Source organism: Onychomys torridus, chromosome 20, assembly GCF_903995425.1.
Source record: "Onychomys torridus chromosome 20, mOncTor1.1, whole genome shotgun sequence".
NCBI classification, from domain to species: domain Eukaryota; kingdom Metazoa; phylum Chordata; class Mammalia; order Rodentia; family Cricetidae; genus Onychomys; species Onychomys torridus.
The window spans coordinates 8847731-8860091 of record NC_050462.1 but is presented as its reverse complement, the minus strand read 5'-3'; the positions used below and the strand labels follow the sequence as shown (position 1 = coordinate 8860091).

Genomic DNA, 12361 nt, shown 5'->3' with positions numbered 1-12361 from the left:
ATCACAAACCTTACTGCCACCACCAATATATCCTATCTGATGCCTATCACACTGGACAGAATGTGAACACCTCAAAGCTGGCATTATACATGCTTCATCTCAGAATTCCAGCACCTGACACAGGGAGGCATGGGAAGGGTTAAAAGTCTTCATAAATTCAAAAATAAAGTTTCCTGACATGGCAGTAAGTAAAATATGAAGACAGCATATAAAACAGCTACAGAATATACTAGGAATGCATAAACTTAACAGTCAGGCTTGATCTACCACTTGCCAGTTACTTTAGTGTGAGCAAATTATTCACAAGGCTGAGCCAAGGTTCAGACCACAAGGGGCAGACCAGCTTGGGCTGCAAAGGGAATTGCAGACCAGCATGAGCTATATAGAGAGACTCTGTCTTAAAAAAATCAAGGGCTTGGGCTGGAGAGATGGCTCAGAGGTTAAGAGTACCAACTGCTCTTCCAGAGGTCCTGAGTTCAATTCCCAGCAACCACATGGTGGCTCACAACCATCTGTAATGAGATCTGGAACCCTCTTCTGTATACATAATAAATAAATAAATCTTAAAAAAAAAAAAAGAAAAAGGAAAAAAAAGGAAGGGCTCAGAGTGTATCTTGGTTGTAAAGCACTTGCCTAACTAACATGCACAAGGCCCTGGGTTTGATCCCCATCACTGAAGAAAACAATTCCGCTAGAGTGACATCAGTTACACAAGGTCACATGGCACACATCCTTACATAAACAATATCCAGAACAGGCAACTCCACAGTGAGAAAGCAAATAAATGGTCACTAGGGCTGAGGGTGAAGTGATGGGAAAGTGATTGCTCAAAGGGCACTGGGACTCTTCTGGAGTGATGAAAAAGTCTTCAAACCCAAGCAGTGCTGAACACACCGTGAATATATAAACACCTCTGAACCATATGCTTGAAAACTGTGAGGTGTAGTCCTCCATTTCACTATTTCCTTGTCTTCTCTTGTCTCCATCCTTCCAACTACAGTAGACACTTTCTAAAATAATTTACCAAATGTCAACCTTTCAGACATTATCTACGACATTTCCGTTGGTTCTGAAAGCTTGCTTGACAGTCGGGTCAGCCCATGCTGACTTCATGTGCCTCCCATTTTACATGACACAACCAGATCTTCCAAATCAATGCTGCTGTCCACTCACAAACAACTGAATAAATGAAGTTTCATTCAGGAAAACTGTAAAAACCCAGTTACCTGTCTTTTCACATCTCTTGAAATGCCAGTGAATGTCTTTTAAATGTTTAGTAAAATAAACATTGTAACTATATTTTCCCAAAGAAATTACACAACAGGTAACACATTAAAGAACTGTCAGGAATCTAAAATCCAGATTCAAATGTATAAGTGAATACACAGGTACACACAGATATACACGGGCACACACAGATATACACAAAACCAGAATTTACCATTCCTGCAGCTCATGCATGTGAAGAAAACGGTTCCGATACTCTCTTGGCAGCTCAAACTGGGAAGGTATGGGAAACATGGATTCATAGAAGTCCCTGAGAACAGCCTTCACTGTCTGGGCATCTTTATGATTGTGCTCAATGTTGTCATTCAGACAAACAAACTTCCTGAAACAGAGAGCTAATGTCACTAGTCATCACACGCGCGAGCCTGATCCAATAGGTAAGAGATCTGGGTTCCAAAACTATTTCCAATGTGCCAGCACCCTAAGTTGGTACACTTGCTGACAGAGTTCCCCGAGGAAGAGTGTTTCGTAGCGTTTCCTTGCAAATTCCTTACCTATATAATTCTAAAAGGTCCATGTAACTATGGGAATAAATAAATGACATCCATTAAGTGCAGTATGTGTTCAGTAGATGTATTTGACTGGCTGCAATACTGTGTTAGCAGCTAGGGGAGTAATTAGTAAGCACCTAGAACAACAGGTTCTTTGAGCTGACTCTGTGGATGTCTGACTTAGAGATGGTGTCCTACGGTACAGACCTTGTGAGTTTCGAATTCATGTAGCTCCAACCAAGCTAAGAGGCTAGAGCTCAGCAAAACTGGGTTAGGACGGTGTGTCCCCTCTTGTTTCAAGTTTTCTTGAAGGCAAAAGTCACTAAACCAAGGTCCCATTAAGAGCATGGTAAGATGTGACAACACTTTTGAAAACAAAATTAAAAAAAAAAAAAAATCAAACAAATTTAACAAAATCTTCTACTCCAACTACCAATTCTTGGAAAAACAGAGAGGACGTAGGAACATCTTAAGAACCTACATGTAGAATAAAAGAGAGGAAGAACTTTTTAAAAAGGAAATTAGCTGAGCCTGGTGGCTGGTGCCTTTATCTCAGGACTCAGGGGGCTGAGGCAGATCTCTATGAGTTCTAGGCCAGCTTGGGCTGTGAGAACCCGTCTCTAAGATAAAATAAGAAAACAGAAAGACTAAGAGGCCCAGGCTATCAAACAGCCAGCAAGTTCTCCCAGCAGTTAGAGAACCACTCAAGTGACCCTCCTGTGTGCCAGGGCACCAGGGTCTCAGTCTCTGCCAGGACCACTACCCAGGAAGAACCTTTTCAGAAATGCTGAGTGCCAGCTGCCTGCAGGCCCCGCCCCCCAGTCTGCTCTTGGCCCAGCGCTTAGCAGTCTGGGCGAGGCCCTCTGTGGGGAATTTACACTTAATTCACAACCCCTGTCTGTCTGGTCAAGCCCAGCTGAAATACTAGGTCCCTTTACCACGGCGCTTCTGTCTACTCCAATCTGAACTACGTCATCCCCTTCTCTCCAGTCCTGCCTGTTCTCTTTTTAGTCATGTTTATTTGCAGAATTTTTAAAAAAATCACATTTTTATAATCAATCAGAAAAAAATTATAAAAATTTAGTACCTGGGGTTTTTTCTTATGTCATCCAACTGGCCAACCACATGAGAAACATTGGTACGAATCATTTTGAAAGCGATTTCTTCTTCTCCCATTATTTCAAACCTATTTGTCAAACATATTTAAAGAGTTTAATAAATACATGAGCATTCTTAAAAACTTTGGTGAAGCTGGCAGCGGTGGTGCACGCCTTTAATTCTAGCACTCGGGAGGCAGAGGCAGATAGATCTCTGTGAGTTCGAGGCCAGCCTGGTCTACAGAGTGAGTTCCAGGATGGCTAGGAAAACACACAGAGAAATCCTGTCTTGTAAAACAAACAAAAAGACAAAAATAAAAACGAACAAAAAAACCAAACCAAAAAAAAAAACATGGTTAGACTCAATGTTACCAGAAACCACTGCATCTTTTAAGATTACTAGAGAAAATCTCACATAACCTTTAAATAAACGCACAGTTTAATAAAACATTACAAAGGAACAAACATGCCAGACCTTTAGAACTGTCCTTCAGCTGAACAAAGGTGCATTTACTACTCACCTATACTTGTTCTTGTCTTTGTATGCCTTATGGATTTTGTCGGTTACTGGTTTACAGTTGGTGACAAGACTTTTAGTGACCGGTGGCTGTGAGAGAACACAGGTGGGTCAGACAGTCTGTCCATCAAGGGCAAGACAAGAAAGAGCAAGTGAAGCACAGCCTTGGGTGCTGAACGTAGGGGCCACCAAGAGCTCATGGGGCTCAGGAGCTCCGGCCTTAGCTACGCCCTAGCTGTGCTCTGGGGGTACACCTACAGCTATCTAAAGAGACAGGGATGGGGCTGGCGATCTAGAGTGCCGACTTCCGCTCTTGAGGAGAAAGGGCGTGGTCAGGTCCCTGATAACTACGAGCATTTTAGTTACCTTGACAAACACGTGAATGAAAAATTAATGACCCATCCTTGGCCTAATTAAGTAGTTAATTACTGTTGTCTATCTTCTTAGACAGCCTCTCCTCATGGAGTCCTGGCTGACCTGACTTCCTAAGGAGACCCAGGCTGATTTTAAACTAGTGGGTCTCTCACTCCCCCCTCATGGGTCACAGGCCACGAGCTACCAGGCCTGGCTTAAAATAGAATAAAAAATGACAGCAACCACAACAAATAACAGGCCATTAACCTGAAGACGCCTTTGACTCTACTAGCTTTGACAGAATTGGCATAACTAAATCTAGGGAAACTTAAGAGATTTTTATTGTTTTAAACTCTTCCAAGAATGTTCTTCAACCAGCATAATTTAACTACTATATTTAAAAGTGATTTTATTCTCTCCAGAGGCAGAAAATGACTACTGATTACACACATACCCTTTCACTGTGAACCGGCAGTGTTACAGGAATTACCAATGGTTGTAAACCACTAGGCAGATGCTGGGAACTGAACCCAGGTCCTCCACAAGAGCAAAAAGTGCTCTTAACCACCAAGCCACCTCTTCCCTCCAGAAAACTTTTGAATAGAATTTGATTCTAATTATGGGAGCAAAAGCAATTCACTATACAAACTATGGAGAAGACAACAATACTAGAAAATGCTCTGTGATTTAGTCTATCTTCTAAGCTATGTATATTTTGGTATTCAAGCAGGGGGTGGATTATATTTGGGAATTCTTGATAATTCAAGTCATAGTGCATGCTTCCCATTTCCCTCCTTATTCAATTGATTCTCTAAGCATTTTCCCATATATCATGTGTACAACTTACAAAACCAAGTTAAATCGAGTATGGTGTATGGCCTTTCATCAGTTCTGAGGTGCACATATTTTCACATCTCTGAAATGGGGACATCTCTTACAGTTAATAATCTGATTGTTTTGGACAAGTGACGTTGCCACAGGTGTGTGGAGCTCATCCGCCATCTCCCATAAAGCCAGGAAGGGTCAGCAGCACTTGTATGATGTATTTCTTTGGAGTGTTCTTTCCAAAAGACAGTTCTGGGGTTACACGCTGCTACCCTTGGTCACTAGAATGTCTGTTTATGGAATCGAAGTAACCAATCTGAAAATGAACTTACACAGTCACAGAGTTGGGACGGGTTCTAAAGCAAGATGTAAGTGACTGTGTATTAATTGTGCTGCTACATTGCCTCTGGTTGTGCTACACAGAAATGGTGGAGATGCATCTGATAAGGATTAGCATGGAACTTACCAGATTGGGATCATAGTATGCTTCTTGAGTTGGTGGAATATTGTTCAGTTGAGTGATATTAGCAGGAAGCATTTTTGAGCAATTTATTAGCATGTGTTCCAAACCTGTCAAATCCTAACCAAAGCAAAATATAAATATGTTATATACACTATAGATAAAAGCTGTGTTTTAAAAATAAAAAGTATGTGCATACAAGTAACATTATATAGACTGGCACAGGTTGTATTTATGTATTTAATATATATACACATATGTTCCTATAAATTTGTTATATACACTATAGATAAAAACTGGTTTAAAAATAAGAAGTAGGTGCATATAAGAAACATTATATAGACTGTGCAGGTTGTATTTAGGAATTTAGGAACACACACACACACACACATACACACACACACACACACGTTCTGTTGAAAGTTCCGCCTCAGCACCCCTCCTCCAAACCCTGCCCCTCAGATAGCCCACCAAGCCAGGGCTCCTCCCCCAGGGCTGCTCAAGACCACGCCTACAGGGTATTTAAGCTCTGGTCCTTTGATCTGCCATGTGATTTCTCCTCTCTTCCCTCCCCCAAGAGATCACTAGGAAATGCTTTGCTCAGATTAAACCTGGTCTTTACTTTTAATTCAGCTCGATTTGGCTTATAGCACCAGCAGAGAAACCCACTGCCAGGGATCCAAAATACTAATCAATATACACACACAACAATTGACGAGGATAAAAAGGCCATGAATTTGAAAAAGCTCGAAGGGAGGTAAATGAAAGGACTTGGAGGGTGGAAAGGAAAGGGGGAAATGATATATTATAATCTCGAGAAATAAAAGGAAAAAATCATAATAAAGAAGTATGTGAAAGTCTCAAAGTGGCGATTCTAAAGGGCTCAAAAGCAAAAGGATTCTTAAGTCTAAAATAGAAACATTTCAAAAGAGCAAAATAAGACAGTGCAGCAACAAATACTTCATCCTCATCTGAGATAGAATGTGAGGCTGGTGAAACACCCAGGTTTTCAAGGTGGTTCCGGCTCACAAGAAAGAATGTAGTGCAATTCAATCCACCTTAACGTCCCCAGGCATGAGTTCTGCATTTCTAAGGACCACAGAAGGGCGTGGCTGAGATCTCCAGCCAGCCACACCCCCACACCCCAAATGAACTTGCCACAAGGACCATGTGCAGGTATCTACCACCTGGCTCTCCGCTCAGATAACAGACAATTACCCCAATGCAAGGGCACGAAAATAAATCCATAAAACACAAATTTCAAATATTTTAGTTCTGGCACTAATAAGTGGCCTCGTCACTAGCCCACACATTAAATATTCAGAGTTATCTTTACTTGAAATGTAGTAGAAAGAGAGGTATTGTCAGAATTATATTTTTTCACTCAACTTGTCACAAGCTTAAGGCTGAAACAATACATTACCTGCAAGCTCAAAGGCAGATCATGAATTCTGGTAGCGAGTGTTCGGATTTCTCTATCGGACAGGACACCAGATTGGTCTGTATCTACTTCATTAAAGACTCGAGAAATATTCAGGGGCTGGACTGCACTCATGAGATAATAAAAATACGAGAAGGCAAACTGCATGTCCTCAGAGTGGCGTACCTTGTGAAATGAGGTCTTGTCAAACTCTTCAGGGAACCTGTCCAAATGTAACACGCAAAGAGCTTTGGATAGATAGTCCAAGTACATACAGTATTGGACGATTATGAAAACAGAAGTCTGTCTTCACATCACACTTATATGGCTTCATATCTGACTCATAGCTCATCAGGGCAAATATGCAAAAGGCAAGGCAGGCAGGCACTCGTGCACAGCTGAGACTTACATGTCTTGCAGTTCTTGCATAACGATTCTGTCAATCATGTGCGGCATGTGTGCAGGGACTTTCCTGGACGTGAAGCCAAACTTGCTATTTAGAATTTTATTGACGTATCGGAGTGAGTCCGCGAACGTGTCTTTTAGCTGCCGCCTCGTACGTTTGCTATCAGTAAAGTATGCCAACTGTATCTTCAATGACTCTTCCTCCTGAAAGGAGGATTCCATGTAACTCAACGCTGTGTTTAGTCCAAAGTAGATTCTACTAACAAGAGGGAAAGGCATCCATGCCCTGTGTTACAGAATGTGTTAACTGGTCACTGACAGTCCTATGGGGAATGAACTTCATGCTGTCAGGTCACTTTAAGAATCTTAAGGAGGGCTGGGGATTTAGCTCAGTGGTAGAGCGCCCTGGGTTCGATCCTGGGCTCTAAAAAAAAAAAAGAATCTTAAGGAAAACACTGGCTTGAGAGTAACAGTGATAGAGCAGGCCTACCCTATTAAGTGTGTCTTAGAAACCAGTCACAGAACACGTGACTTCAAAGCCAATTCAGTACAGCACTTAGAAAAAGTATTTCCATACAAATTTTACAATGCTTTAAATGTCAAGCTACTTTTCCTGGTGACAAAGGAGCACGTAATTGAGTTTTGAATAGGACTAAAAGAAACTGAGCTCACTCTACAACAGAGACAAAACCAGTTAGTGAGGCAGAGCCGCATGGGCAAAGGAAATTGACCAAGAATGTGAATATACTTTAAAAGAAGCAATTTTTTGCTCCCCAGACTGAAGAAAACATGGAAGAATGGCAGTGACTAGGTGCCGGTTAGGGGGTGGAGCAGCGAGCATTCCTGTGCCTCGTGGAGCACGATGTGGTGCCAACACTGAAGGACATGAAGGAGGAAACCTCGCCATTCCAGCGACGGAACAAAAACCTAAGCACGAGGTAGGTGGCAGGGCATGCTGAGATGCTGCAGTGCTCAAATAATGGGAAAGTCCAGCTGCTGGAAGGGCAAAGGCATGGCCATGCGCTGCTTCTGAGTCAGCCGCAACCACAGGGAACGTGTGGATGGTGTGCAATCACAGCCGTGTGCCGGAAGCCCCACAGTGGTGCGTTTATGCACCCGGAGCAAAGACTGGAAGGCGGCCACTGATCCAATCTCGAGGAAGGAGATTCTAGAAGACCTTCCCCTTTTAGGGCAGATTTTTGCACTGCTTGAACATTTCACTGGTCGACAATCAAACTACTGTACTTTTTTAAAGGACAGTTGGGGAACCATAAAAAGAAACACCGTCAAGAACCGCCACCTTGCACTCAATTAGTAAATGCCCGACGTGCAAAGCAAAAAGATGCCTTCTCAAAGTGCTGAGAGAACAGGACACAGAACCCAGTCTGTGTTCTTCTTCACCATCTAGCCTTAACCATACAACTTGGTCTGTCAACTCTGACCCATCTAGGGTCAGCTCACAGGATGTGGTGGTTCCTGAGGCCATCTCCCTTGGGACTCCTTGCCTATGACTCAACAGAGGCACCTCACGGCCACAACTATCAGCTTTCAATCTGTCCCGCTCAGTGGACTCTTGGTCGTCCCCTGTCTGTACTCCCCAGTGTTCATCACTGTGGCAACACCTTCAGGAAAAATGCCACCATGGCACAGTGAAGGCCACGTGGGACATGAGGGACAGGAACCCCAGTTCTGAGATTCAGCTTACGCGGCCGGGGGTGCTGATGGTGGAAATGCCAATGAATTTATCTGAACCTCGGGTTTCTCACCAGTAAAGCTGGTGAGACAGTACCAGAGCTAAGGAGACAGGACATCACTGCTGTTCTTCCACGTGCCCAGCCTCCACGCTGGCTAAAACGCTTACTCACTCACATCAGGTCTGTTACCTAGACTGCAAAAGTTTGGGGCATTTTTATGATGAGGGTTATTGGGGGAAATTAAATGAAATATTGGAGAAAAGCACTTACTTCAGTCATGGACACAGGAAAGCACTCAACAAATGGTAGTTACTATTACGTTAGCACTTAGAAAAAGGCTGGGTCTCACTTACATCAAGAAGGTCTTGGAAGGACTTTTTTTTCTCCCAAGGCAAAAAGCCTGGGTAAGTGTGCGTGTAGTGCTGCAGCCTCCGACCGGGCACTACTTCATTTACAGCTATGCGGCTGTCAACATCGCCCTCCACTTGGCCTCCTTCCTCTTCTCTGCCCGGGAGCCCTTCCTTGGTTACACGCATGCTTAGTGCACGTGGCGCCTGAGTCTCTGGCTTAGCTCTTACATTGGTCTCCAAGACCGGGGGTGGATTCAAATCACTGTCCTGGCCATTCGCGTTCACTGTCCCCACTGGGGACGTCCATCTCTCCGATCTCTGACCAACAACAAAGCCCCCTGGGCTTTTGTGAGAGGGCTTTTCCTGTGGGATCTCCAAATTGTCTTTTGTTTGGTCAGTCCTTCTAGCCTGAGGTTTTACTTCAGGATCTGGTGAGCTCCCCAAGAAAGACCTCAGCAAGGCTGACTTGGATAAGTTGTATCCTTTCAGAGTGAGGTCTCCAAGTTCCAGTTGCAGATCCAAGTTGCTCAGTCTCACCTGGGCTTCTCTTGGAAGGAGTGAAATGTTCACCAGGGGGATTTTCACCTCCTCTTGGAATCTCCCTGTTGTGTTTACGTCATATCTCCGGACCTTGGGGAAGCGTTTCCCTTTGGGAACGTCTTCAAAAGGGATTTCAGCCTGGGGAAGAGGTGTCACTGGGCTACCCAAATTCCCATTGGCCTTCTGGGTTGTAGAGTTCAGCTTTGGCACCTCCCTGGTGTCCACCTCTACTGTTAGCTGGATTTTGAACTCTTCGTCATTTTCCCTTTGGAGTGTGAGATTAAAGTGGACCATGGTTGCGTTCATCCCACTATGCAGGATGAGGTGGATGGTTTTCCACTTGTTTGCAATGGATGCATGTCGGATGACTGGGTTATCACTGTAGGCGCCTTCGATTCCTCTCCTGGCTATTTTTGCAAAGCTGAAATAGGGCAGGTATTCACCTTTGGGGATAACATAGTGAGTCTGGTTGGGGAGGAGTGTTACTTTATACAGTTCATGAAAATGATCTAGGGGAGAAAACACAAACATAGTTTCTTTTTAATTAGACATTTTTACTGCCTTTCCTTAATTCTCTCAGTTCAAGTTCTTCAAGGATGACTTTAAATCCATTTAAAAATGCTTACAAATTCTAATACAAGGTTTGGGGATATGGCTCATTGTATCATTTAAGCTGGCCACAGCAGTTTACATGGAACATTAACTCTGATTCACTACAGAGATGTGGCATGATTTTTAATCAACACATTTTTTTAAATAAAGATTTATTTATTTATTATGCATACAGTGTTCTGCCAGTATGTATGCCTACATGCCAGAAGAAGGCATCTGATCTCACAACAGATGGTTGTGAGTCACCATGTGGTTGCTGGGAATTGAACTCAGGACCTCTGGAAGAGCAGCCAGATGCTCTTAACCTCTGAGCCATTTCTCCAGCCCTAATCAATAAATTTCAATGACCGATTTCCAGCTTTTCGCCCATTTGAGAATTACTGTAAATGCTGACAGCCATTGAGTGCTCCCCTATTTGTGGAGTTAGCCCTTCGTTTCTGATGTTTCCATGGCAATACGCATACCTTGTCCACAGTCACCAGCATCAAACCCGCAGGACAAGACGTTGCAGGCTTGGTCGCAGAACTTATCGGCAAGCCAGGAATTCGCACACCCTTGGTTACAGTAAGAGACACTGTTTATTCCTCCACCAAACTGCCAGGGCTGTCCGGCTCCAATATTCCCGGTACCCCCACCTCCTGCAACATAGCGGCTTCCTCCACTGTTACCTGTGGAGGGGGGAGGAAGGAAGAGTCCTTACTGGGCTTAAAACAGTGAAGGCAGATAACTCATCATCCTTACTAATGTTTGCAAGACTGCAGCATGGATTGCAGCTACAGAGGCCCATCCCATCCTTTAACAGAAGACTCCCTGTGTCTTAAGGGAAGGAAGTTCACGTGGAAGAGCACAGGCAGTGGTGATTAAGGCAGGTAGAGCCAAGCTGGAGAAGGGAAAGAGATTATCCCAAGGACCATGACTCAGAATTCCCAAAACCATGTCCAGACACAGGTATTAACATCGTCAAGGGGTTGGGGATTTAGCTCAGCCGTAGAGCGCTTGCCTAGCAAGCACAAGGCCCTGGGTTCAATCCTCAGCTCCACATACAAAACAAAAACAAACAAACAAACAAACAAACAAACATCATCAAACGTTAACGTTTTGCTAGGTCTGCTGTATACACCTGTGTTCTCTCCCTGCAGCTGCCTAGATGTCACAAAAGGGCAGCTGACAGAGAAGCTGTGTGACTCTGTTTCCTCGAATAGTCAACACGTTTCCAAGTCCATTTCCTAATCCAGAATACCAGGATGATGACATCTGTGCCCACTCTCTTTCTCAGAGCCCCCCAAATCAAGAGGGTAATAAATAATGTTCTAGATTTTAGTGCTTTATGAACTGAAAGGCAGTAAGTAAACATATCTTCAAAAGTGCCAGCATCAAGTCCACGGGTGAGTGGTGGGTGGTGCTGCTGAGTAGATAAGGGTTATTTATCCTGCAGCTGCCATCAGTTCACAGCCTACTGCAATTCCCCATGAACGCTCCTGCCACGGACTCCTCAGCGGATACCGTGAATCAACAGGGCCACATGGCCATGCCCACCAGGAACGTCCGGATTCTGGAATGTTTCGGCGTACGGTTTAGGAAGTCAACAGCACGCATTCTTAGGACTAAGGATGAAAAGCCGACCAAGTCGCGTTGAGCACACCCTTACCAGAGCAATCGCCGCCGTCCCAGTCACAGGCGGAATTGTTGCAGGCCTTGTCGCAGTAGCCATCTTTAATCCAGGAGCCGGGGCAGCCCTCGGCACAATTGGGCACAGGCCACGTCAAATAAACCTGTGGTAAAAACCAAAGAGAAAATACAACCATTTCTGACACCTTTTACTCTCTAATTAAGATATCTTGATGGGCTGGAGAGATGGCTCAGTGGTTAAGAGCTCCGACTGCCCTTCCAGAGGTCCTGAGTTCAATTCCCAGCACCCACATGGTGGCTCACAACCACCTGTAATGAGATCTGGCGCCCTCTTCTGGCCTGCAGGGATATGTGCAGACAGAACACTGTATACAAAATCAGTCAATCTTTAAAAAAATAGTATCTTGAGAAAGATATTGAGCCTCTAAAGTTTCCCAAAGACTGCTGCTGATATTCATTCATTAGCGGCCTTCAGCTCGCTAACGCCCACTGTCGAGTTAAGCCTGCTGAGCGTGGCTAGTCTCTTCCAGTCGCTTCGGAGAACAGGGACTCATGGATTAGTTTGAATAACATGCTTTTGTAATCTACTTCTAAGTAAATAGCATGGTCAGACTTACATATGAACACAAAAACACGTCAGGGGAAGAAAGGGCAGCTCTTCAGCTGTGACACTTAGTAAC

General features: G+C 44.0%; 1 protein-coding gene across 1 annotated transcript in view; it reads right to left on the bottom strand.

Annotated features, from left to right (window-relative positions):
- Positions 1-12361, bottom strand: part of Gnptab (N-acetylglucosamine-1-phosphate transferase subunits alpha and beta) — a 74526-nt gene that overhangs the window by 10482 nt on the left and 51683 nt on the right. Inside the window, exons 11-19 of the mRNA XM_036169689.1 lie at positions 11701-11824; positions 10517-10720; positions 8904-9949; positions 6861-7060; positions 6455-6674; positions 5038-5151; positions 3397-3482; positions 2866-2964; positions 1442-1609 (exon numbers count right to left, since the gene is read on the bottom strand). Of these exons, the coding sequence (XP_036025582.1) occupies positions 1442-1609; positions 2866-2964; positions 3397-3482; positions 5038-5151; positions 6455-6674; positions 6861-7060; positions 8904-9949; positions 10517-10720; positions 11701-11824 (2261 nt within the window). The remainder of the gene's footprint in view (positions 1-1441; positions 1610-2865; positions 2965-3396; positions 3483-5037; positions 5152-6454; positions 6675-6860; positions 7061-8903; positions 9950-10516; positions 10721-11700; positions 11825-12361) is intronic.